Source organism: Echeneis naucrates, chromosome 16 (assembly GCF_900963305.1).
Source record: "Echeneis naucrates chromosome 16, fEcheNa1.1, whole genome shotgun sequence".
NCBI lineage: Eukaryota > Metazoa > Chordata > Actinopteri > Carangiformes > Echeneidae > Echeneis > Echeneis naucrates.
Genome location: NC_042526.1, coordinates 6456248 through 6482649, shown reverse-complemented (window position 1 = coordinate 6482649; position 26402 = coordinate 6456248). Strand labels below are relative to the sequence as shown.

Below are 26402 nucleotides of genomic sequence, written 5' to 3'. Positions count from 1 at the left end.
GCAAGCTTGTGCATGTGCGTGTGCCTGCTGGTGTGTGTTTGTGTTGCCATGGCTGTCTAAATAAGGGGAACCTGGAGGAAATGTGAGAGGAAATGAGGGTGAGGACAGAAGATGCTGCAGAGGGAGATAAAATAATGATTAGTAGAAAATGACAAAAGGAAAGACTAGGAAGAGAGCTGCAGCTCTAACTGTGTATGCATGCAACTGAATGATGTTCATTGATTGTTACATTAGATTTTGGATTTGCCACGTCTCTTTTGTTTTTTCTCATAAAAATCATTAGTGTAAAACTTACTGTGGGAAAACATCTATAACATAGTCACGTCAATCAAACTTGGGTAATGTGAACTGAACTGAAGGAAAAATGTCCAACATGTGAGAAACAACCAAGAGCTTCAACTGAAGTCATTCAAAAAAAGGTTTGCGTGTGAGATTCCAAACCGGATGGCTAAGAACCTCCTCTGTTCTCTATAATTCATGTACTCTCTCCACTGAGCGCTTATGAAACCTACACGTACACACATACGATCTCTCTCTCTCACACACACACACACACACAGGATTTTACTTAGGAGTGAATTTTCCAAATCAGGAGACACATAGGGAGATGGGGGCCTTTCGGTGTAGCTTGATTGCCAGGAAAAGCTTCTCCTTTTATTAGGCTCACCACCAGCATGCCTGCACGTGTGTGCACACATATGTATGTACACACACTAATTAGCGTATCAGCCCATTCCTTCCTTCGGAGGATTTATACGCAAAGAATGCTGACAGATACATTTAAGTGAAAGCAGAACTGCATGTCTCTGGACATAAAGGTAAATCTTGATTTTCTCAATTGGAACTGTTATTCCATGTTTTTGTCTTGATTCTCAGTGAAAGCATTCAATGAAAGTGTTGCCTCTGCAAAAGTGACTGAGAGCCCAGTGGTTAAAGAGCAGAGCGTTCCTAAAAAAGCTTGCCCTGCATTAACAGTGTCATCAAGTTGTCCTTTGTGGGGATTTATATACAGGCAATGGGAGGAGTTGATGATATGCACTAATTAAACACAACATGCAAAGGAAGAAAATGGGAGCATCTTCAATGTGACTTGGATGTCACTGTTTTATCCTTTGGTTTGGTTAAATGGACTGATGGATTATCTGGAGATGACAACCCCAATTTGTACATTTTGATTCTTTTTGACCAAGAATACCAAAGTGAATTTTACAAGTTAGGGGATGGCCTTTTCTGTAATGTGTATAGTTTCAAATTTCTTGGATAGTATTCACTCCTACATGTCATTAATCTTATTACCAGTACAAAAGGTCATGAATGTATGTCTGTCAGTATTTTAGAAGCTTAGCATACAGGATAATTATGATCATATAGGACTTACTAATGGCATAAATTGAGATTGCAATTTTCATATGATGAATTGAACCCTATGTGAAAGAGAAAATCAAAGACAGAGGGTCAGATGGCACTAGGGGAAAAGTGGCAGAAGTTAAAAATGTTAATTGGTGTGATAAGCAAGGGTGAGGCAGCACAGGGAAGGGAAGGAAGCATAGCGGCAGACAGACAGACAAGGCTGTGTAAGGAAACACTGTGTTTGCGTGACAAGGTGAAACGGAGGAAGAGGGAGGGAAGGAGAGCAGGAGCCATCATGATCCAAATAGTTGAAAATAATAAAATTCCACACAGATAAGCAAGATTACCCTCTCGGCCTGACCGCCTGATTCAGCACCTCGAGCTCCAGAGAGCTGGGCTCCGCTCAGAGCGAAGAACAGGAACGGGAGGAAGAGGCGGGGGTCACGGGGGTTTGCAGCCCCCCATCCTGTACCCCTCTCCACCACAACCCTGTAGCCCAGCCAGAAACCCACAATCACACATATACACACAACCCCAGAGGGTCTATTGTTAAGCAACAAGAAGTCAAGAACAGATAGGATATAAAGGGAGTCTGGTGAGAGAAGCTAAACAGCAAAACGTTGCCATCTAGTGTCAGTCAAACACAGGAGAGCGAGACTTGGCCACAGTTTCCTCTCATAATCACTCTCAATACAGCTGTTCCTTTCTCTCTCACCCCTTTTCAGCTGTGTCACAACTCCTCCATGTTTGCCACTCAGTCTCTCCCTCTGTTTGTTTGTCTCTCTCTTTCACTCTCTCTTGCTCTCCATTCTCTCACTTCGAGTGATGCCTTTCCCCGTGGTGGATCAGGCGGGGGTGGAGAAAGCGACAGAAAGAAAAACGGGAAATGAACAATTTGAATGAAGCTGCCACTTATTCTGCAACTGTTGCGCCAACCTCATATCTTGTTTTGTTCTGTGGCCATTGGGTCGGGACATTGCGTTAGGTAAATCTAGCTGGCGCATCTGGTTTGTTGTTTTGCTGTCAGCCAACAGGATTGTGCAGATTAACCTTGACACCGTTTTGTTTTTTGTTTGTTTGTTTTTTATTACCACTTTTCTGAAAACTGAGCCACCATGTACGTAGACAATAGTGCAGACTATTGTGGTCATTTCTGTGTGAAAGAGACAAAAATGTCTCAATGAGAATAAAAAGGAAAAAAAGGAAATTACAATTTTAATTATGTCATTTAACATATGGCTAAATAGGTCAATGTTCTCCTGAGATGCGAAGAAATCGTGACATCACTAGTTTATGTGTAAATAAAACTATTGGCTCAGTTTGTGATGACTACAAGTCGGTATCACGACAACACCTTGGACCATCTGTGTTCCTGCTTTCCCTTCTGCTTCAAATTTTTCATTCATCAGTTACTTTCACTGCTTTTATCATTATGCAATCTCTACTCAGACTGAATAAAATAAGCTTCTGTCTACAGAATGAAACTGTGGGATTTGTCCTTCCACACTCCACAAAAACACAAACTCACAATGATGCTTTAAGTCTCCAGCCCAGAGGAATGTTGATGCACTTGGACATCTAACCTCTGCTTGATTTTATTCGTTGTATACCAACTGTCAAACAACACTTAACTCATTTGGTTATTTTTTGGGTTTTTTTTTTTTTTTACACTAAATGGCAGCAAGCATCCCACAGGTGCCTGGACGTGCCATGTAGTGTCGAACACGCAAGGAATACAAACTGCTGCTCCTCCCTTCTGACCTCTAAAAACAACTTCAGGAAAATGTCTGAGATTCCTTCTGTTGCACAGAGACCATCAGAGTTTTTCAACAGCACGATGGCGAAAATTGATTTTCTCACAAATGCTCCTGTTAAATGAGACGATTGAGTAATACAATTTTCTCGATTTTTGGCAAAACGGTCCCCTTTAACACAATAGAAGTAAAACCACAGAATTGCAAATTAAATTATTTTTTAAAAATCCTGGAAGCAATGTCATATTTCTTCTGCGGCAACTATTTGCCATTGACAGCACAATGTGGCAATAAACTGGATCATTCAGAAATGCCGAGACCAGTCAGACATCCCATTCATATATTCACAGCATCACCCTCCAGGAGCTTTCAACATGTACTCTGAGCACTAAGCACTCAGCCCACTGAAGTGCAGCAGCTGGCACCAGCCAGAAAAGCTTGCTTGCAAACTAGCTGCCACTCCAATGAGAGAAAATAACTTTTCCTCAGACCAAAACTCACCACAACCTTTTCATTTACGAGCCAGGAGGAGAGTACTTTATCAGAAATGTTTGACTGCCTGTAATGATGTCGAGCAATGACTGAAAACATACAAAAATGACTATAGTTTCAGAAGTGGAGCACAGTCTTTTATGAAAACCACTAGTTTGGGTTTACAAAGCTTTCAAATGAAAGCAACGTTTAACTGGAAATGGTGGCAGGGTGCACTTCAGCGGTGAGATGGGCCAAGAGAATTTAATAAGGGTAAACCATGGGGTCTGACATGGATCCTGAATGTCGACTGTAAAAAAAAAAAATTAATAAAAGAAAGGAAGATAAAAAAAGTTATCCCTATTTCAACCCAATGCAACTTTGTGAAAGGATTGATTCACTGCACTGATGCTAAAGATTTCTCTATTAATTAAAATGTAGCCTCATTGCAAGAACTTCTACCTTCTTAAAAGCCCAAGGGAAATGTTTGTATTCAAAAGTATAGTGAACCACACAATATATCTAACTCCATCCATTTACGAAGTAGCATCTAATAGACGTAAAAGTGCAGTGCAGGGCTGAATTATCCCAACATCAGCCCGGAAAACATCAGCCCTCAGCTAGGCTTGTCCTAGCGGTGGATGAAAGCAGTGTGCCTTGAAACATACCAGCCCCATTTAAGGGCAGACAGCGCTAAAGTAGCCTGATAGACTCAAGATTTTTCACTTTATGTTGCTCTTTTTGTCACCCCACCACCAGCACAACTACCCCACCTCCTCCCCCTCCCCCGATTCTGCCCCGTCTCTGGACCTCCCTGCTCTGGCATTATTCCATCATGCCCTGAGTCACCTCCGCTACTCACCCCTCGCAGCCCCTTACACACATACACTTTCCCACACACAGTGCGCATTTCACACATGCAGACACTATCTCTTCCCCCAATACTGGGGTCCCCCGTAAGCCTGAGGAAAATGGTCGTCACGGAACCCCGCTATCAGGAGGCCTCCCCTCAACCACAAACCAAGAGTAAGGAATGAGAGAGGGGGAGAGAGAGAGAAAACGTATAACTGCCGCAATATTAGCTGATGGGGAGAGCAGGGGGGAGTGAGGGAGAGAGGGAAGGATGAGGGTAGAATGGGGGAACCGCGGTGTGAGCATCGACCCACAGAACACCCTCCCACATGTGGAGTCAATTAGGAACAATCTTGTTTTCTACCCACCCCTGCAAAAGGAAAGGAGGGTTTTCTGGGGCTCTGTGTGTGAATGTGTATGTCAGTGTGTGTATGTGTGTACACAAGAGAGAGTGAGGTAGAAAAGCAAGTTGAGAGGGAGCATGTTTTTCCAAAAACCTGCCAGAGAAATAGGCTGGATATTCGGTTTTATATCAAGCCATTTTGAGCACAAAGAGCCTGCATCTCTGCATTTCTGCCTGCTGTTCAGCATCAAATGAGCATGACTTCAGAAAACCATGATATGATTACAACTATAGAGCAAATGACACTCAAGGAAAAACATCAGCTCTCTGGGGCTCAGCATGCATTAATGATGTCACAAAGGAGTGTGTGTCCTTATGGTGTTCTGCATCTTCACACCTATTACCGTCTGGTGAGAAGAAGCATCACTACCAACTCCGCCAGGAATTCCAGAGACACAAAATCACAAGCCACATCCCTGGTGTCAGACAAGAGGAAGTCTCCGCTTTTAAAGATTCATGGCTGCTTCAATTATGTATCCTCTTTCAAATTGCTGTGTTTAGACAATTTTCATTATTCATCCATTTCAAGATTGATGGTTCCCAGTCGGTGGGCAGCACAGCGTAAACAAGCGTCTACACCGCTGTTGATTTATCTGGGCAAGATCAAAACGACAGCCACAAAACAAAGGCCCCTTGCTTTTCACATCTGCATCAAAGGCGCATTAAAACATTGACTTTTTTGACATTTTGAAGGGACGTTTGTTTGATTCAAAGTCCACCAGACTTCAAACATTGGCAAGTTGTTCAGGGAACGGGCCTTCCTGACCCAAAGCTCACCTCAAACACAGGTGCAAAGGCAATAGACACAATTAAATGACGGAGCCCGGGCTGACATGCCACCATCAGAAATGGCTCCTCAAAATAAGAAGGTGTGTGATATAAAGTAATTTTAGCACACAAGTTAAAAAGGGCTGGGGTAGGTGTTTGTGTACATGTCGTCTCACCAGCTGAACGTAGGCTACTTTATAGTCAGGCTGCTTCACCCTCTGGTTTAAGTGATTCCTCTTCTTGTTGGAGCCTAAAAAAACAAAAGGAAAAGCAGCTATGACAATAAGGAATTAAAAAACGCACATTGGTTGTAGCTGTGAGACAACACACAGTATGACCCAGTGATGATGACTCATGAATATAGTGACATTGGGCCTGGGCAAGGTGGCGATACACAATAAAAATGTCAATACAAGATCACTTCTAAAGTTTAGTCTTAGCAATGTTAGCAACATTGTAAGCAATGTTGTTATTGATTGAACAAGACTTCTGCTTTCGAATTAATGTAATTAAGTAAATCAGACAGACAGTAGTTTCATTCATATTTATTTTTTGTTATCTTTGAATAGTGAATAGTTAAGATCAATATGAAAAAAATATGAATGTAAAATGATTAGTCAACTACTCAATTAACAGAACAGTAAAGTCTTTTTCTGACCATCAAGTTTGATGACTTCAGAATCTGAATTGTTAACACTTAATGCTTTTCGTTCTTTCATCATTTGAGTAACCGGATATTTTAATGTACGATTAGAGACTGTTGTTGAACAAAACAAGATATTTGGGGATATCACTTCAGGCTTAAGTGATGGCCATTAATTATTAAATTAATTATCAGTGAAAATACTTAAGTTTCTGTGCTGATAACTTTTGTGATTGCTGCGATAGAAAATTTTTACCACACTGTCCAGTTATAGGTGAATTTTATAAAATTACATCCTGATTAACCTGTACAGCAATTATCACATTATGTATCTGAACAGATACAGATATTTTAGAGAATATTTCTATACAGTTCCTTGTCGTACAGAGGACACTATGTGTCTACGTATGGTTAAGCAGATCCTGATGTTGTTGACTATGGAAGGCAGGTTAACCTCCTTCCCCTTCTGGAGATGATGATGACATCATCCTCTCTCCTGTCAGACCTTTCCAAGTCTGGAAGACAAGGGACTCAGGGAGCTGCTGTGTGTGTGTGTGTGTGTGTGTGTGTGTGTGTGTGTGTGTGTGTGTGTGTGAGAGAGAGGGAGAGAGGGCTACGAGCTTTGCTTCAAACAAATTAAAAGCTAGTACTCGTGAACCCTGATGGCAGTTCACACAGGTACTCAACAGCTTTAATGACAGATAATAACCTGAGCATCAAACAGTTCATCGCTGTTTTCCAACTTTAATCTCAGTGAGACCCTGGTGGTCAAGTCAACAGGCCCTTTGTGAAACTGCCATTGCCATGGGAACGGTTTATGACATGAAAAACAAGGGAAACATTCCACTATAATGAGTCATTGGTGTGTGTGTGTGCGTGTGTGTGTGTGGGGTACATGTAGCTAGTAATCACTAGCCAAGCAGCCCACTGCTCAGGGAAAGCCCTGAACAGGGTAGTAAAACACCCCCCACCCCTTGGCTAACTGGAGGCCCCTGTGTGGGTGGGAGACAGAGGTAACAAAGTGCATATGCCTATGCGTACCTGTGCTAGTGCGTGTGAGTGAGTACGTGTGTGTAGGTTACTGATGAAGCACAGGGAAATGATAAAACCTCTGACACGGCAAGGTAAGAACTTTACCTGCTCCCCTATACGAAAAAGAAAACAAGAAAGCCATTTTGCGCACCTTGAAAAGGTAAAAAAATGTGTTTCTCTTGCTTCGTGTATTCCTTTCTTAACACATAAAGACACAGACAGACCTTTCATACAACAGTCGCAAACGCAAGCACAATTTCTCCCACTTTGAGATTGCGGTTTGGCAGCCAGCTATCACGTTACAAATCCCAGGCCGAAGGGGTAACTATGGCAACTCCTTCCAAAATACCCCTGCCGCCCATGGAGGGGAAAAAAGGGTCGTTTGCGTCCCTCGTTCCTCTCTGCCTATTCCCGTCTTCATGCTGCCAATGGAGTGGAACCCCTGACGCAGACAGGGATACCTTCTCTGACGCACCTCAGGATCACCAGGGGCACTGTGCCGCCCTTTCTTCTCGAGCCCCTTCTGTCCTCCAGTTGCACATTACTTCCTTCCACCCACCCTCCAGAGGGGTTTTCCTTCTCCGTTACTTTTAATGACACAAGCCTAATATAGAGCGTTAATGGGTCCTCCACACTGTAGGCTAGGCTAAGCTAGGCGCATCTGTCCTCCTTTTGCCCTCCACGTGTCCTTTGCAGTTGCTCCCCCAGAGGTGGAAGGGGCTCCTCATGGCCCTTTGGATCCAGCATGGTGGTGCTTCAGGCCTCCTCTTCTTAGCCTGTTAATCAGTGTCCCTCCAATTTCAAGCCACCCATATTTCCACTCGTTCTGTTCTTCGGAGGACTTGGAAATTATGAAACTTCAGAGCCCCCAAAAGGGTGCATGAGTAGTTGAAGTAGTTGCCTCTCTGAATAAAAAACCAAGAGGATTATGAAGTCAATGATACAACACTGCTCTTGACTCATCCTTGACAAGAGGGCCGAAGGGGGGATTTCAAGTCGTGATGCGTGGAAGAGGGGTTGGGGCACTTAGGCCCTGAAGTTGCAAGTTTGTAAGTGAATAGTATGTGTTTGTATGGGAGCATGGGGTGTCCTGGGACAGCTGGAGGCTGGAGTGCTGCAGCAGCAGATTGTCAGATAAGCAGCTGTGTGTGTAAGGGCAAAAAGAGAGCCAGGCACGCTAACCACTACCGCAACTAGCCGCTGGAAAGCACTCCCGCCGCTGCATGTCAATGGGAAGACCATCTATATGCATGCTGAAATTGCTAATCGTTGTGAACCACCACTGACAGTCTCCAAAACAGAATGACTCTGACTTCATGCTTCCTAAAAGAAAACTTTCTGTGAATTCCATGCACCATGACCAAAATTTAACTGATGAAGCTGACAGCTGGAAAGATTACTGGGAAGGAGATAAAACCTTTAGCATTGGAGTGGAAATAATAATATAATCACCGTTAGAGTTTCACTAATCTAAAACATTAGTCAAAACTCACATTGTATTGGGGGTTTTATTTTTTAATATTGATCAATAAACTATTACAAGCTAAAACTTCTAATGTGAATTAGTTGAAATTATAAAAGGTTAAAATAACACAAATTTTAATTTATTTAATTAAAATCATATGTATTTGCATGTAGATGGATTTTAAAGGTGTATGGTTTAATAGAGTGGTTCAAGTTTAGAGTTTAGCATAGTGATATGGGTTTGTATGATTGTGTGTGTTTGTTAAAATTACAACAATTACAGTACAACTTGAGAATTTAACTTTGTATGAAATGTTTGGCTTGGATTTATATATCATGCATTAATCAAGTGTTTTCAGTCCTGCTTTAGCATCCACTTACCCAGTATGGAGTTAGCATTTCAAGCTACACAGAATCAAAATCTAATTCTGACTGATTTTACTGAGCAATCTGATAAGTATCTTGACCGGTTCCCAGCCTCTCAAGATGTCTTTTCATTCTCCTGAGATAATTGTGTACTACATATTCTACTATGACTGGAAGTCTATATTGATCTATTCTGGGATTAGAAATATTGGCACAGAGATACTTGAACAAAGGGATCCAGTTAGACTAACTAAAACTTGGACCTAGCTTTGACTTAGGTGCCTGGTCAGGGCTCAGCTCCTGGGAGAACAGACCCATGGGGACCTATACCATGAGCTGGTGCTCACATCTTTAAATACCAATGGGTGGTCTAGCAAAGGATAAAATAATTATTGTTCAGAAGTATTTACGCTATCAGTAAGTATATGGGAAACATTAATATTTTATTGGGTAGCATCAACCCCTCCACATTCTGTACATGTCAACAGCTCTCTGTATGCGCTTGTGCAAAGCACTGAGACACTCACCATACTGTATCCTGGTACGGATGTCTCCTACAGGGACATTATAGATCTTCTCCAGGTAGTTCTTCACGTCGTACTTGGTCATTCTGTTCAGCCATGTCCAGGGCAGACAGAAGACAAAACCACAAGAAGGTAGGGAGACAGAGAGAAGGACAAGGATTAAATAAGGCATTCAGCTTTAGAGTTTTTGTGGGATGAGGTGTGGTTTGAACAGGTGTGAGGTAATAAAGGAGCAAGGGAAGATGTCTGAGGTTGTGGTCTAGTACCTGAAGGTTACCTACTGGATCACTGGCTATTAAAAAACCCCATGTTCACTTAACTGACACAACATGCAAATGATCCAACCTATTTCCACACAGCATTCCCATAAACACTGCTGTGATATTACCTACTGTAACAGACAAGACACTCCCCTATAAACCCATATTCAGCTTTTATTCTCTGAACCATAAAGTGGAGAGAAGAGAAATGTGAGTGTCAGTGTTCATCCAATTAGCTGTCTGCATGTATTGATCACTTCGAGTGAAACCCTACACAGGAAGCGAGCCTGGCACCAAGTGATCCGGTGGGCCAGGCAAGCTAAAGCTAGCCCACTGGGCAACATTTGGAAGGGATTGCTCCAAACAGAAGAAGAAAGGCTTTTAACTGCTAATCAATCTCGCCAATTGGATTAGCTGGGTAGAAAGCATTTCCCAAATGCGTCTGACAAAGTGCTTAATAGCGACGTTGCGGTTTGACATGAGTGCCTCGGATATGGCATCTTCTATCACTGCATATGTTTCTTTGATAGAAAAGCATAATGTAATATTCTCTATATTTCACAAAGTACAATAACTTGAACTGTTGTAACAATAATAGGTGAAGAAAACATTTGCATGAGAAAATCCCATCTGTGAATACAAAGACCCTTTGTACCAAAGAGTGATGTAATACATGTTTCCATGCTGTACAAACAATTGCCTTTTCCTCTATAATAGGCCAAATTTTGGCAAAGCTGTCACTGATGTAGACCTTGAACACTTCTATTTGACCTACTAAGTTTACCAAGAGAGGGTAGCTTATATTTACAATACTTGAGTAACAATTTCCACATTTGATTCCACCATTACTGGGAGCAGGATGGTTTGATGTGAAGACTCTTGAGTATGATAGGGGTTTTCTGCAAAGCACCAACTTCAGGCAGCTGTCTGGGGCCACTTGGAATGGGGGTGGGGTGGGGTGGGGAGCTCCATCCATGTGTAAAGAAAGATGTAAACAAACTCGTTAAGGCGTCTTTAAGCCTTTTTGTCTTCCTTCATCCAGAAGAGAGATGTATTTCCTAAGATGTGGCATGCAGATGCGCCTTTCTGCTCCATTTGCATCCACCTCCCCCCAAAACCCCCAACAATGTGTGTGCCAGAGGGTAGTGAAGCAGAGAAGAGTGACTGGGGGTACTTGAGATCAAGGAAGAAAGAGAGAGTTATAGTGCTGAGAGACGGGTTTTCCTAGAAAGCAGGAGTGGGGAACTAGAAGGGAGGAAAGTGGCTTGGGGACTGCAAGGTCTCTTCTGGATCATTAGCAGAGGGAACACTGATCCTGATTAATGAGGAGAACATTTTCTAAATCCCTCCTGCGTTTATGACTCCAATTATCAGGCAACCACTAGCATACAGAGTATGAAGGCTGTGGAAGCCCAGTCATGCTTGGGACTGGAATTGGATGCCCACGCATACACAACAGTGCTTGGTGTGCTTGGCACATGTATTAGCTGTGGTTGAAAAAGCAAATTTAAGTTGAACTTAAAAAACGAAGAATGCATTGCAATTTATCAACCATAGTAATTATTATTATTAGAGCAACAAAAAAAGACAAAACAAATATTAACTCATCTATACATCCATGAATTTATTTTGTTAAGTAGTTAATATGAGTGATTAATGACTTACTTTCATTACTCACTGATATATTTATTATTGTAGATATCTCAACAAGTCATTTATCAAACAGGGATGATTTATTTTTCTGAAAATTGGACAGTTAATTCATAAAAAAATTGGCTACAGCTCTAATAGAATACACATAAATACTGTACATTGCATTTTCAGGGGTAACATTAGTCAGCTGTTTTCTTTATGAGCTGAGTCAATATATGACTCCCATCTCAGCAACAAACTGGAATCAAGACTAAAAGAAAGCCTTGGACTAAAAGCAGAGGAGAAAATGTCAAGTTAAGTGTGTTCATAAACAAGGCTAAACTTAGACAAAGGGCGTGGTGTCTCCAATAGTGATGCAGGCAGCATCTGATCATCATCCCAGTATAAACACCCATCTGACTCTAACCTTTCACACTTCTGCCTCTCAGGAAGAATGAAAAACCTGTCTCGAGCAACTGCCAAGACGAATCGTTCCTCAGCAACTGGTATATATTTATACGCAAAAACACATGCTGCAAAGATTCCTCGCCCCAAGATGATGAAAGAACTTTAAACACAAAACCTAGAAAGGCATCAAATGACGCAGACGATGGATTAGTTTCAATTATGGCCAGTTGTTGCTGAGCGAGTTTAAAAACAGGCACGCTGGCATTATTGACTGAACAATTTAAAAAGTTATATTGTTCTGTATTGTTCAGGGGGCGGTTAAATAGGAGATTTAAAACTCAAATCTGATATCAAATACTGATCAAAGAAAAAGGTCTCTGAAGGGATAGGACACATGAATGGATGAAGAGAAAAGGTAAACTCGATGCCTTTGTTGTGCTCTACTGTGACATAATTGTGTTTGTGTGTGATAATAGAGTAAATTCGTCAATTTGAAGATTTATCTACACTCCTCTGTCAGCTGTTCAAATGTAAGACCTCCTCTGCCATATACCTACATGCTCATGGATATGTCTTATTCTGAAATGTGAGTAAACACACAATGAGCCAAGGAAATTGTGACCATCGTACCATCCAGTAATTTCAGGCGGCGCATTTACACCTGTGCACCAAAAGCTTATGAGAGAAGTAGGTGAAAAGGCACAGTTAAAATGTGGCAGACAAGACAGGGAGAGCTTTGAGGATATTTGATATTAATGTGAATGAATTCTGAAAACTGCAAGACTACTGCAAGCCACCCATATGCTAATGTGCTGGTGCTCACAGAACCTCTGTTCGGGCAATAGGTAGAGCTGCTCTTGTACATAAAGGAAACCTTATCGTGTCATCTCCTGAATAGTCATCAGACAAATACACAAGAAATATTGCCTGAAACATGAAGCAGATATGGATTTTTGGCTGAGTAATGCATGCAGATGCCAAAAACCGTATTTATGGCTGATGCTGATTAAAATAATAAAAACTGACCAGACAAATACCATAAACTCACAATGTTCCCGGTTTGATAGCAGCTGTGGACTTTGCCTGTTACAGGCCCTCTCTTTTTCCATGTACAATGTCTGCCTCAAATGCTAATAAAAACATTCTTAAAACGCATGAGAACATACTTGCACCATAAAGTGCTGAACCCATTCACCTTTATCATGATTCTCCAAAACCTCACTTCTTTTTTTTTTCCCCATTTTTTAAAGCACAGAATGCTATGTCATTTTTAGACTAGTCTAGTCTTATCTGGTCTAGTATTATTAGTTCTATTCCATGATAACATGGGGGTAAAAGCTTTAGAAAGGAGCCCCAGACTTCCTTTTCCCTGGCAAACTCAGCTAATTCTGACTGGGGGATCCCTAAGCGCTCCCAGGCCAGTGAGGAGATAGTATCTCTCCAACCAGTCCTGGGTCTGCCCCAAGGCCTCCTCCCAGTTGGACATGCCAGGAGCACCTCTCTAGGGAGATGTCCTGGTGGCATCTGTATCAGATGCTTGATCCACCTCAACTGGCTCCTTTCCACACAAAGGAGTGTCTCCTGGATGACAGAGCTTCTCACCCTATGTCTAAGAGAGCCCAGCCACCCCACAGAGAGCTTGTATCCAGTCTTGTTCTTTCAGTCATGACTCATCGCTCATGATCGTAGGTAAGGGTAGGAACGGAGATTGACCAGTAGATAGAGAGCTTTGTCTTTTGGTTCAGCTCCCTTTTCATGACAACAGTGCAGTACAGCAAATGCAGCACCAGCTGCCCCGATTTTCCTGTCAATCTCATGCACCAGAGCTCCCTCACTCACGAACAAGATCATAAGATACTTCAACGCTTTCACTTGGGGCAAGGAATCATTCCCCACCTGGAGTGGGCAATCCATCGGTTTCCTATTGAGAACTATGGTCTCAGATTTAGAGGTGCTGATCCTCATCCCTGCCGCTTCACACTCAGCTGCAAGTTTTCTACATGCACATAACAAAGCTTACAAACTGGTGTTTTCTTGTCAACAATGGGAACGTTGTTGATATAACTCAGGGAGAAAGCTAAGCTTCATGTAGCCTTGATGGAAAGTTTTTCTCATCATTACATCACATGTGCTTTCTGCCTTGTGTCAGCCATTTCCACCCCTGTATCTGTTGCTTTTTCTCTTAGTCTGCGCTGACTTCTACAATATCTAAATCCAGCCAAATTCCAAGACGACATCATTCGGTGCTGTGCTGCAATTCTAAAATTCACAAGTCTTGAGTTAAGATTCACCTTAAAGTCAAACTAGTTCCTTCCTGTACTTACTAATTGGCTTCCTTATTTTCACAAGATTTTTTTTCTCATCACTTGACTTAAGGAGTCAATTAAGTTATTTCGCAAAAGACCATTGCAAAGTTGAGAAAAAAATGACTGCGTCTTTGATTGAGTTTGTCCAACCAACTAAAGGTGAATCATTCTTCCTTCTGCTGCTGCGCTCTTCCAACCCCTTTGTAGTTAATGTTTGCTCCGTGGTTTAATGCTATGGGATCTTTCCAGTTAATTATTGGTTTATTTTCATGTACATCAATCAACTGTGTGCTGTGTCATTCACCAAGTGTCAAATGCTCTTACCCGTGTGTTGAACAATTTAGGTTGTTTTTTGTTATATTCCTCTAGAAGTATCACTTTTTCCTCCTCTGATCATTTTGGTTTTCTTGCCATTTCTTTCAACAGGCCATCTTTGTGAGACGATAGTCTGTATCACAGCCCAGCAAACAAATGATCTCCATGGGAACCAAAAATTTTCCTCAACAAAAGAAACCTTTCAAAGGATTCTGTGCAACAACATTTGGTAACTGCCACAGTGAAAGCGAATAAAACTTTAAGTCTTATACTTCAGTAGAAAACTTAAGGTGCTTTGTGCGACTGGCCCCTGGCTTTATAACCGTGACACAGTCTGAAAAAATTACCACATAAATTAAAGACAACAGCTATACTTACTTGTAAAATGAGCACTCAGAGAGAAACTTAGAAGCTCATTCATGCCTACGTGAGCTGCCCTACGGACTGAATATGCTGCTCCGCCTCTCAGCAACCCACTCAGTAAAGTAGACGCAGACAGTGTTTCCTGTGGGACTGTTTGTCCAAAAAGTCGCTACATATATTGATAGGTACTTCATGAAAAAAAATAATAAAATGTCGCCAAAGAGTCTGAAGTCCCAAAATGTGGCGTCAAAGTCACTGAATTGTTGAAAGGCAAGCCATATTGGCACCAATGGGTGTGAAAGAGCCAGAGTTTACAAAGGCTAGCCTTGCTAGGACATTTGAGGTTGTATTGTAAATATCAGAATCATGATCAGCAACTATGTTCACACATACAAAGAATTTCAAAGTGGTTTCACTTTGTTCTGACATATAAATACACATAAACACAAGACACAAGAACAAGAACAGCAAAGAAAAACCGAACACAAATATATATTGTAAAAACTAAAAGAATTGAAGATGCTCCCAAAATAAAGGAAGATTCTTTACTGACACTGTATTTGTGCCCACTAAATTTAATGTCACCACTAAACAAAGTCATGAAACTAAACTTGTACAAAAATTTACTAAACTGGCTGGAAATGATTTATGACCTAAACAACAAATTTTCACTCACTATAACAGCAGTGGCTATTTTCAGTTTGAAATCAGGCACTTAGGCATCAACACATTAGCGCTGCTGTAGGTGTTGGGCTAACTACAAATCAGATTGGTTCAGTACTGGGAAAGTGAACAACTAAATGTTACAAGTAAATGTTACGTGGAAAACTACAATGATCTGGTAGTTTTTTATTCATCTTTGAGGAGAATTACTTCTCATCAGGGTGAGTCATGTTCCAATAATGGTGTTTGTGTTCCCTTATATAAACTGAAAGCTGTGTCAAAGTCGCTGTAAATTTGTAACCACTGCAACAACAATTGATCCAAAGAATGAGGTTACTGCTGAATGTTACTTTGCATGTGGATGATTCAGTGACAATCATGCTTCTTGTGGCGACCATGAATCCTCCTTGGAAAGGTTGCTTGTTTTAGCAACTTGACTTGGGAAACCACTGGAAGGCCTTTAATGTGGCTCATTGTTTGATAGAAACTGGGCTGAATGTACATTTGGGCTTTTTATTTTGCCTTTATAGTTGGCAGATCAACTTTTAGGATTTACAAGGGAGTAGAGAAGAGTATACAACCACACACAGGGGTGATGCAGGGTTACAGATGGATGCAAAGTTACAGATATTTGGAGGAAACTCATTTATCTTACTCACACATCAGAAACTATCTGGACTCCATCCCCTGACATAGCCTAACAGATTTTCTAAACAGAATTCCCTCTCTGAAATACTCCTGTGTCAGCTACTCTACATACTGGTAGGAATAAAAAAATCATGATGCCAAACAGAGGAAAAATAAATTATCAAAGAGGACCGGGGTATATGTTTTAGATTAGGGAGTAAATTTATTTGAAAAAATTTGGTCTCTCAAGAGCAAGAGCACTCCTCAGTAACAGGCAGCTGACCCGTTCCTGTGATATGTAATGTTGTTTGTTCTAATAAACCGCTCAGACTTGACCTTATGTGCAACCTTTATTAACACACTGTAGTGTAAACATCCAAGATACACCAAAAAGTTCGTACTCACAAATGCGCACACACACAACATCAAAGTACATTGTGTCAGAGCGGCTTAGTGGTGAGAACGAAACAGGAGAGTTGTTTTCTGCACAGATGAAAGGCAAAAGAAAGCCGCTCCTCATTGTCAGCCTGCCCCATTGTAAGGTTTGGGTTGAGATATGCACACTCACTACTTTAACCCTCCCATCTACACAGACAATACATGCACAGAAGTTGCTCAACACTAAGTATCTAGATCATAATACCGGACTTTGTTTAGATGGAAAGCTATCAAGGAACCTGAGACTTAGGGAGAGAAGAGACAGTAGAGAAGTTGAGAGTATAAGAACAGCATGTGAGGGATTAGATTTATTGTCCTGGTTTTTGTCTGACAAAGCAACAGAAATAGATCAAAGACCAGGTCACAAGGAGTCACTAAACTACTTACAGAGAGACGGGTCAGTTAAGGCCCGACAGTTTGTGACACTCCTCTACTGGCAGGCCAAATTACTTCCGATGACATGTATCAAAGTTAATTAACGTGAAAAATGACCCAACTTCCAATTTGTGAAGTGGAACAGAATCAGACTGTGAAGGGTTCATAGAACTGTTTGATTCACCAGGTAATATGCAGTTCTACATACAAGTGGAAAGTCACTGTGAGCTTAGAGTGGCAAACCACAGCGTGGCCTGGTTTCTCAGCTAATAGGTAGGAGAGTCGCATGAGTTGTTTGTGACTGAGTCGTTAACTGAACATAACTTTCAGTGTTGTGTTCTTTTCTTTGTATGTTTGTGCTTGTGTGTGTCAGTACTGGCCTCTAGCCATGCCAGGTGAGGTACAAGAGGTGTGTGTGGGTGTAAACCTAGAAATTTGATGATGTTCCTTCAAGAGCAGAGAGGAAATACTAACATAGCACAAAAGCTTTGAGAACAATCAAAAAGACAAACAAATACAAGAGATTATGAGAGAATAAAGCCCAGGTGTGTCAAACAACAAGTGCCAAAAAGGGACTGGTTTTGGATGCATTGCAAAGTGTCAACAAAAAGCCCAAGAAATACCAGTGCCCAGGGTGTGACAGAGGGAGGGGACAGAGAAAGACGAGTGCAGATGATAGCAGATGAGTGACACAGTTTCAAACAAGAACAAAACAAAGACAACCAAAAAGTCGGTCATGGACATCTCCTCCCAGGTGTCACAGAGATGAAGGCTATATTGTGTTATTACCCTTAAAAAGTCAACATTACTGATTTTCATTAACAGCTGCTCTGTACTACAGCTTACTCACGCTAACACCGCCTACCCATGCAGGTCATAACTACAGACAGCTTTCACTGCCGTAATGACTCAGATTCATCAATAAGCTGGGGAGTGGGAGTGATATTTAGTGTGTGTCACTGTCTCTCCATGTGTGTTCATTTTCTAAATTGTGTGTACAAAAAGTAAAACATAACAGTGTTTCAAGTGCACATCGAGGCCCCAGCAGTATATCAGTCAGCCATGCACCTCTCCCAGGCATCAAAGACTGTGAGAAAAAAAACCTTTACACACCCTTATAAACACACACGCACCCTGCACTTACCCACTTTTGTGCATATATACACAAAGACACACACCATTCTCACAAACTGACTCACCCACACTGACAAGTGTGCACACAGGGAGAGAGAGACACACACACACAATTACATAAGCACCCTAGGAGTTTGGCAGAGAAGAGGCAAGAATCAGAGTGGGAGGCCAGGCACCTGGATGAACAGATTATGGTCTAAACCCCACCAGAGACACATAGATGATCTGCCTCAAACTTCAATTTTTCTCCCCAGTGTGGGCTCTGGGCCTCTCGTCGCCTGAGGAACACTGCAAACCTCAGTGACCTTGGCTTGCAGAGGTAGTCAAAATCAGCTCATCACTGGCGGCTGACTGGTTACGTCCTCCTGTTAGATTTTACGACAGAAACATGTCGTTCCAAACTAATAAAACTAGGTAGTAACTGATGTATGTGGGTACTTATACATCAATATATTTGTAAATTAGTATTTATGTGCAAACTTTTGAGGCAGTAAAGTGGTATTGTATATAGCATACATTTGACATGTGATTTGCAGGAAGTTAAAAAACAATTATGCTTTAATGATGTAAGAAGATATTAATAATGTTCCCTTCAGTTGAATAATATTTGCTGTCTCACTTTTCTCACAGTCCAAACTTTAAACAGTGCAGCAGCACAAAAAAGCACTTTTGACCTTAACGCCCACCACACTACCCATGACACTCATTTACAAGTCATCACTGCAACAACTGAACTTATTAAGACAGTCATAAGATTTTAAGAACTGTATTTTCTATTGAGGTCTGGCAGACTCGGATTTTTGTTCTTGAGGCTGTCACACCATCTGGTGGTCATGATGACCAACTTCACATTCAGTGCCAATAAAAACTAATTATTGCACTTTTAAACATAAAACATACATCCACTGTGCAATAAATCCGATTGATATCTAATGACTACTCCAGTCTCACAGAAGTAACAACCTACTATAATTTCAATGCCAAATATAACAAATGATTTAGTTTTCTCCTAATAGTAAAATTTACTGCCTGTACGGGTCATTGGTTCGTTATATTTTCAAAAAGGAAGTCCTGCCATAACAGTATATTCACCACAAATTCATTCTTAGAGTCTTGTTCCAGGCCAATGTGCCCCGCTGAAAGAACAGGATTCAATCCTTACTAGCTTTAAAACACAATTCTGAGGGTGAGAAAAGGGTCACAAAGTTGAGACTGAAGCCTATAACGTAACAAAGAAACTATCAAGACAATGGTCTGAGAACAGGAAATTGCTTTAGATTCAGATCAGATTGATCAGATTTAATTCAACATTGGTAACCAATAATGGTAATGGACAGTGTAATCACAGCGGTGGTAAATGTGAATATGCTAAAATCTAGTTTGAAAGCTGACACAGAACATTAATGACATATAGTATTGATAGTATTAGTATGTCATTTCTATGGCACCAATAACTTATTTAGATAAAGTGGAGTTGGCTTTAAAAAAGGGGATGAATGACAAGATTAGAGGATTTACTTGCTCTTGAATACAAGTGAAATGTATTTCATTTTAGTTGTAGCAGTGTAAAAAATTTTGAAGCCAAATATCAACACAGTAATTGTACATCTAATCTAAAAGCAGATTTACAATATTCGGAAGCACTTTGAGTAATTGCAATGATCCTATGGCACATCTGCCTTACATTTAGGTTTTCTTACTCAAAGAAAAATGCTATTTCATTAACTTTCATGAACAAAGGTGCTGATCTTTTAAGTTTTGCCACAAGTAGGCATGATTGTCCACTTTGCCATCTTTAATTAAAAATTTATTAAATTGCTGATATTTAGGTTTGTTTTGGTGTGGATATAAATTATAGCACAGTCATAGCTTTTTGGTGCCATAATATGTAGTACAATGCATCAACCTGAAGATGGTGTAATAATCTAAGAAAATGAAAGTTTGAATGTTCATATTGTTTGCATTACATACAATTTGACTTCCAAAAGGTGTTATATAATGTAGGATTGATGTGAAATGAGTATATAATCAACTCAAAATTAAGATTCAGTGGCAGATAAAGACTTACTCCATTGGGATACGAAATTGGACAGTGTCAGGAGGTTGCTCTTTTCCAGGTCTCACTAGGGTCAGAAACCAGTTCGGTCTGAAGATCCTCAGCTGAGGGTTGCCCAACTGGTAGAGTGGATAACTGAGAGGACAGACAGACTCTTATTACCTACAGTTTCATTCTCAAACTGGCAAGATATTAAAACCATAAGTGTATGGAAGTACAAGAAATTGTGTAGAACTTTGCAGTTTTGTGTAACTATCTTTCATTTCTGCCAAAAGTTGATAAGAGAAGAGACAATAAATAAATAAATAAAGATCTGTGTGATGAAATACACTCTATTCTGCTATTTCTGGCTATTCTTTAGTACCGCAGCAAGACACCGCGTCTTTACATATATTTAGATTACAAGGAAAAATCTGAAAGAAAAAAATGAAGCCAAGAATTTCTTTTCATTTCTGCAATCACATTTAAGCTTGACCAAAATGACAGTTTTCAGTTTTACAATGCTGACTGGTTTACAATCATCAAACTGCTTTTTTTTTTTTTTTTTTTGCAATGTCTGATTTAGGAATTATCTAAAACCACAGGGAAAATTATTTACTGGCTGAACAACACCATCACCAATGGATGTGATAATAATAACTATTAAACCATTTAAATAAAATAAAAATGACAAAATGACTTCATTTATCCTTTCACCTACTTTTGCTACTATTACAACAGCAGGGCCTTCTTTAAACAAGCTGTCAAAAAAAACACACACACATATATATATATATGTATATGTATATAAATCATAAATGCCCTTCAGGTGTGTGAGTAAAAGTGAATAAAGCCAAAATGGCCTACAGTTGAGTTCCTTCACTAACTGAACAGCCACCTGAGTGTCATGGCAACTCAGACGGTGACGACTTAACGGCCAGTTGTTTTTAGCTTAGCCGGGAAACGGCGGCTACATTTCCTGTTGCGGGGCGTCGGTTGAGTTCCGCAGAGGGGACTGGGAGTCACAGCTCAACGCGCACTAACGGTCTGTAAAGATAACTTATAAGCTTGTGTTACAATAATGGCTACATCTAGTCGCAAAGTACAGTTGGAAAGACTGAGAAGCGGAGATGCTAACGTTAGCTAACTGGGCTTTGCTAGCTTACCGAGCAGCCAGAGAGGTGACCAGCAGAGACTTCACCTCCGACTGAAATGTCCTCAAACGCATTTAGAGCTAGATATAAGACGTAGAAAAAGACGTAACACTTACAGCAGTCTTGTTACCGGCATCGGGGCGGTCTGTTGTGAGAAACAAGCTAACAAATAGGCATCTGTTTTGTAGTCTTTTCAAGGTTGTAAAATCCTACACGTGTATGGGTGTACTTCCGGGAACAACAGCCAATGCGCATGCGTACTAGATTTTTGTTTGTGCCCTTGAAGCGCTTGAGTCTGCAACTCACAACTGAAGGTTTTCCTCCTCAGATCTAATACAGCGAGCTAAGGAAGCAATCTAAACCTTTACAGACTCAACTTTATGTTAAAAAAGTTATCCTGTCATTACTTTTGTCATTATTTGGATAATTTACTGTAATATCTTAAAATACTTGTCACCAATTGTCTTTCCTCAAACTCTTACCACTACACGCAAGAATCAGTTTGTGGCAATAAAACCCCAGTAAAAACCTGTATTCTTTGTGATTGAAGATATTTACGATGGAGCACTAACAACAGTCTGATAATGGTTCAGTACACTTGCTGAATACTCACCAAAACTACTGATTTCACTATTATTCCTTTTATCAAAATTGAGTGTTTGCAAAAACAGCAAATCTTTCAAATGCTATATAAGATATTTTATGCAAAGTGTATTTTCCTCATAAATTCTGAAATTTGGATTTATCTGTAATTTGACATTATCACCGCTGCAAACACCCTTTTTCATGTCATGAAACATTTGTCCATGAAAAGTGTATTCTTTACACACACGTGTGTGTGTGTGTGTGTGTGTGTGTGTGTGTGTGTGTGTGTGTGTGTGTGTGTGTGTGTGTGTGTGTGTGTGTGTGTGTGTGTATACACAGAGAGAGAGACAGGGAGAGAGAGGTGCATATGCTGACATTTAGTTCATGATAATGAGATTATATCAGTGCCTTTATTAGAAAATGAAATTCATTGCTGTTAATCTTCCTAAAAGAAATAGTTTTTTAAATTTGAAGCAGCTGCTTGAATCTTATAATTGGATTCAATTTAAGAATAAGTTTCCATTTTGGAAATGTCATAGCTGATAATATTTCCTCAGGACAGGCATGATGAGGCAGCAGCAGAGGGAGACCTTGTCCCTTTGCTCACTCATACCCTGCACCTGACACAGTCGGGTGGGGGGCATGCGTGATTGAATGCCCCCTGACTGGAACACAAGTCCCTGGCTCAGCTTGTTCAGACCTAGCAGGAAATGGACCACACTGATAGCCTACACTGTCTGGGAGGGAAGTTTCCATCAGTTAAGATGCCATAGTGTGTGTGTGTGATGTGACTGCAAGTCATTTGATTATTATGCAGTTATTGTAATGTTGGCCAGTTGGCACAGGTATTTGCCACACTATATCGGCATGTCCCGTGGTCTCTACTGATGTCTGGATAAGTTTTTTACCCCCACAAAAGGAAGAATTCACTGCTTTCAATTCACTTGTCGTTTAATGGCTGATCAGAATCAGACATACTTTATTAATCTCCAGAGGGGAAATTGTGCTGTTTGGTAGCTTATCTAAAAGTTAAAGAGTTTTTAACATCAACTTGCTTGTTTGGAATGTACTGGAGAGTCATAGAGGTGGTTAAGTTAATTTCAAAACCCAAACTGTAATGTGTATGCTAGATTGTTTCATAAAATAAATCATCAAGTTGTACTGAATTCCATTAACTCCATTTGCTAAGTGCCGCATTGCATTGGTTTGTTTATGTGGTTAAGTTCTCCTCACTCCAGCTGCTGCAAACGTGAGCACTTATATCTAAGTTGTGTGTGTAGAATTAAAAAGTAGCGTATTCTCAGTCAGTCTAAACAAGCCTAAAAAATATGGTTAATAATCCATGTGGAGAATTCTACTACTGTCCAGCAGAAAAGCTCTTTGTTTGAGAGTTTAGAAGCTTTAATATTCATGTTTACAATGCTCACATGGTAAATTAAACTCTATTGCTTCGATAATTAGTATATCAATCAATTAGTTGATCAAGAAAAACACAATTAATTAATTAACTATTTTGAAAAATGGGTGATTTTTTTTTTGTATTTTTTTAAGTTATTTTGAAACATAAATGCCAGACTAGAGCTCTTTTCAGCCTCTCAAAAATGAAGATTTCCTGCTCTTCTCTGTTTATATCGATTTGTTTCTAATGCCTGGGCTGGAGGAAAAAAAAAATGGGTGAAGTCTTCCCCAACATGCTCAACAGGAGCTTCAAAAGGAACTTTCGAAAAGAACTTTGAACAGCATGATGTGACAACTTCCACACTATCTCGTAACTTCCTTCTAGGCCAACCGTCAACTATGGCAAATAGTTTGTTCTCTTTTCATGGAAGTCAAAATAGAAATTAATTAGTGTTTCAGTATTGCTTGTGATAATCCATCACTTTCATGCATTTTGGAAGGGCATGTACGTTTGTGTATGCCAATGCTATTTGTGCGAGGTGGATTTCTACATTCTTATGGACCTTAACTCTCCCTTGGCCTCGGACCTGGTGCTTGCTGTGAGTGCAGCAGCAGTAGCTGCACTCATTACCTCAGTCAGGGGGCTAATGTTTAGCAAAGCTCCAGCCAGTCCAGTCGAAGCCAGGTCTAGGGGGAGTGGAGGGGGCCGGCAACATGAACCGACACAACCTTCAGCCAAAGGTCCAGTCTCACACTGTTGTCCAACTCTGCCATTTATAGATGTGATTCAAGCCTGTTTGTTAATACACACGGTTGGGCTCTTTGATGGAAAATAAAAGTCAGCTATATCATCTCATTTCATTGGTTCCCAAAAGAATGTAACCATGATTATAATGGTTTTGATCTTTCTGTGTGAAAATGAATGTCAGTTCTGTAGATGTCATTTTCTGGTTAATGGTTTGACCTATTAACTACTTGGCCTTTAATGTGTGCGGCATGCACTTCATTGGAAAGGAGTTATTCATTCAATGTTTTTGCAGTACCCGCAGAATATTGACAAAATGTGATTAAACACACAATTTCTGCATGTGTGTGAGAGAAACAGAGTCAGAGAGAACTGGAATGAAGGTTCAGGTCGGGGGCAGTGGAAAGTGGCTTTTCGTGTGACAGAACAAACAGGAACAAAGTACGGGAGGAGGAGGGAAGGCTCTAACATCGGAGGTGCATCGACGGAAAGAGTTCAGTCTAGAGAGGGATTGTCCCGCCAACAGCAGGCACTGGGGCTGCATGGAAACTTCCCCCCTCCAACTCTCAAGCAGCCGGAGGAGATGTTGTCGGTATTGGATATCCTGGAGAAGGGGAAAAAAAAAAGTAAAAAGTAAATTGAAGATCCAGACATGAAGATGGAAAAGTTTGTCAGTTTAAGTGAATAGTTTTGCATATAAAGGGACTCATAGTTTCAAGGGTTTTTTTGTTTTTTTTCTGAAGTCACTTTAGCCTGGCAAGCAGAGTTTTTATACAATACTTAATGCCTAAAGCGCCATATCTATCTAGACTATATCACCAGCAACACTAGCACCTTGCCATATTGCTCAGAGGGAAGCAGGTACAAGATGAAAATGTATATAGGTATATAACAGAAATTGGAATCCAGATAAGATGCACCGGTGGTGTGTTAACTTCTGCCACAACATGGGGCTTATACAAAAGGTTTTAACTACGCTGTCCACTGTACCATAGTCAGGGATGAGGGAGGACTGTGTCAGGGGAGCAAATTCTCATTTTTGGCAGCAAAACGTTTAAAACATTCTCGTCCTCTGCTGACAATCTGTCACAGATGTTTCACAGATTAAAGACTGCAGACTTCAATTTCTTATCTATCACAAATACTGAAGAGGTCAATCAATACTCTTTCCTATTTTTAGCCACATTTGTTACTCGGCTTTTTGAATGGCAATGTTGCTCTGTCTGTTTGTTGGGCTGCCCAGATTAAACTGTCAGCAACCTTTTTGTTTGGGTTGCTACCCTACTTACTGTACTGACTAAAAGTCAGTACAGTGATACAGTGATAACCTGAAACTGCCAGCTCTTCAAAGTTTTCCCTTATCCTTATCTGGTGAAATATATAAACACTTGTCTTTGGTGATGCCTGACCATCGTCTTGTGAAAGACGAGGGTGGGGAAGTGCCAGTCCCCCTCTAGGTGTCCATAGGCAAGGCACTGCCCCCCCTCGAGTTGTTCCAAGGTGCGCTGAGCAATAGCGGTGCCTTCACTCTGAAAACAGGGTCACCTATTCACATGTTGCATGATATAGGGCCCTGTGTGTGTGTCTGTGTGGTTTCTCAGTGGTTGTCTATACATATCTCTATCAGAGTAAATGTAATTTCATCGTGTGTGCATTGATCTCAGTGTGTGTACAATGACAATAAAAGCTTCTTCTTCTTCTCCAAAGTTTTACCATTTACCTCGTGTTAGCATGCTAATACATTAGTAGACAGCTAAAGTGTGCTAGCATTGTCATTACAAGAATGTTAGCACGCCAAATTAATTGCTTTGCTCAAGGCTGTGCTGTGTGACTTAAGGCGTCAGCCCTCAGTAAATATGGATATTTCAGCCTGAAAGACATAGAAATTTTGCTGACACTGAGAAAGCTCATAAATGATTATAGGCGACCATGAGATGACTCTTGAGATGCGAAGCACCTGAGTTGGTTGTGCCAAACCATTGACGAAAGGTTTTCATAAACAGATTTCTCCAGCTAAAATGAAGCAATAAATACAACTGACACGTAGAATGTGGACCAGCAGCCTCTCCACCCCACACTTAAATAAACCTTTGCCACTTTGCCATCAACTCTAAATGAGTGGTCAGAGCTAGTGGCCAGTTCAGGTCAGATTCCTCTGTTTTCTCATGTCCCATGTTCACACTCTCAGAGGGAGTGGGTGCATGCCACCCAGCAGCCCTACGCCTATTAATAGCTGCAGGGGATGGAGTTGGGGGCAATCTGGATGGCATGTAAATTTAGACCCTTCCCCCTGGATGTTCCGTTGATGTCATGAGCATGACCTCTGACCCAGGAGCC

General features: G+C 40.8%; 1 protein-coding gene across 1 annotated transcript in view; it reads right to left on the bottom strand.

The window, feature by feature from the left end:
- Positions 1 to 21582, bottom strand: part of mrpl23 (mitochondrial ribosomal protein L23) — a 31835-nt gene extending 10253 nt beyond the window's left edge. Inside the window, exons 1-4 of the mRNA XM_029522666.1 lie at positions 21454 to 21582; positions 20217 to 20339; positions 9631 to 9713; positions 5775 to 5848 (exon numbers count right to left, since the gene is read on the bottom strand). Of these exons, the coding sequence (XP_029378526.1) occupies positions 5775 to 5848; positions 9631 to 9713; positions 20217 to 20339; positions 21454 to 21473 (300 nt within the window). The 5' untranslated portion in view covers positions 21474 to 21582. The remainder of the gene's footprint in view (positions 1 to 5774; positions 5849 to 9630; positions 9714 to 20216; positions 20340 to 21453) is intronic.
- Positions 21583 to 26402: the final 4820 nt, after the last annotated feature.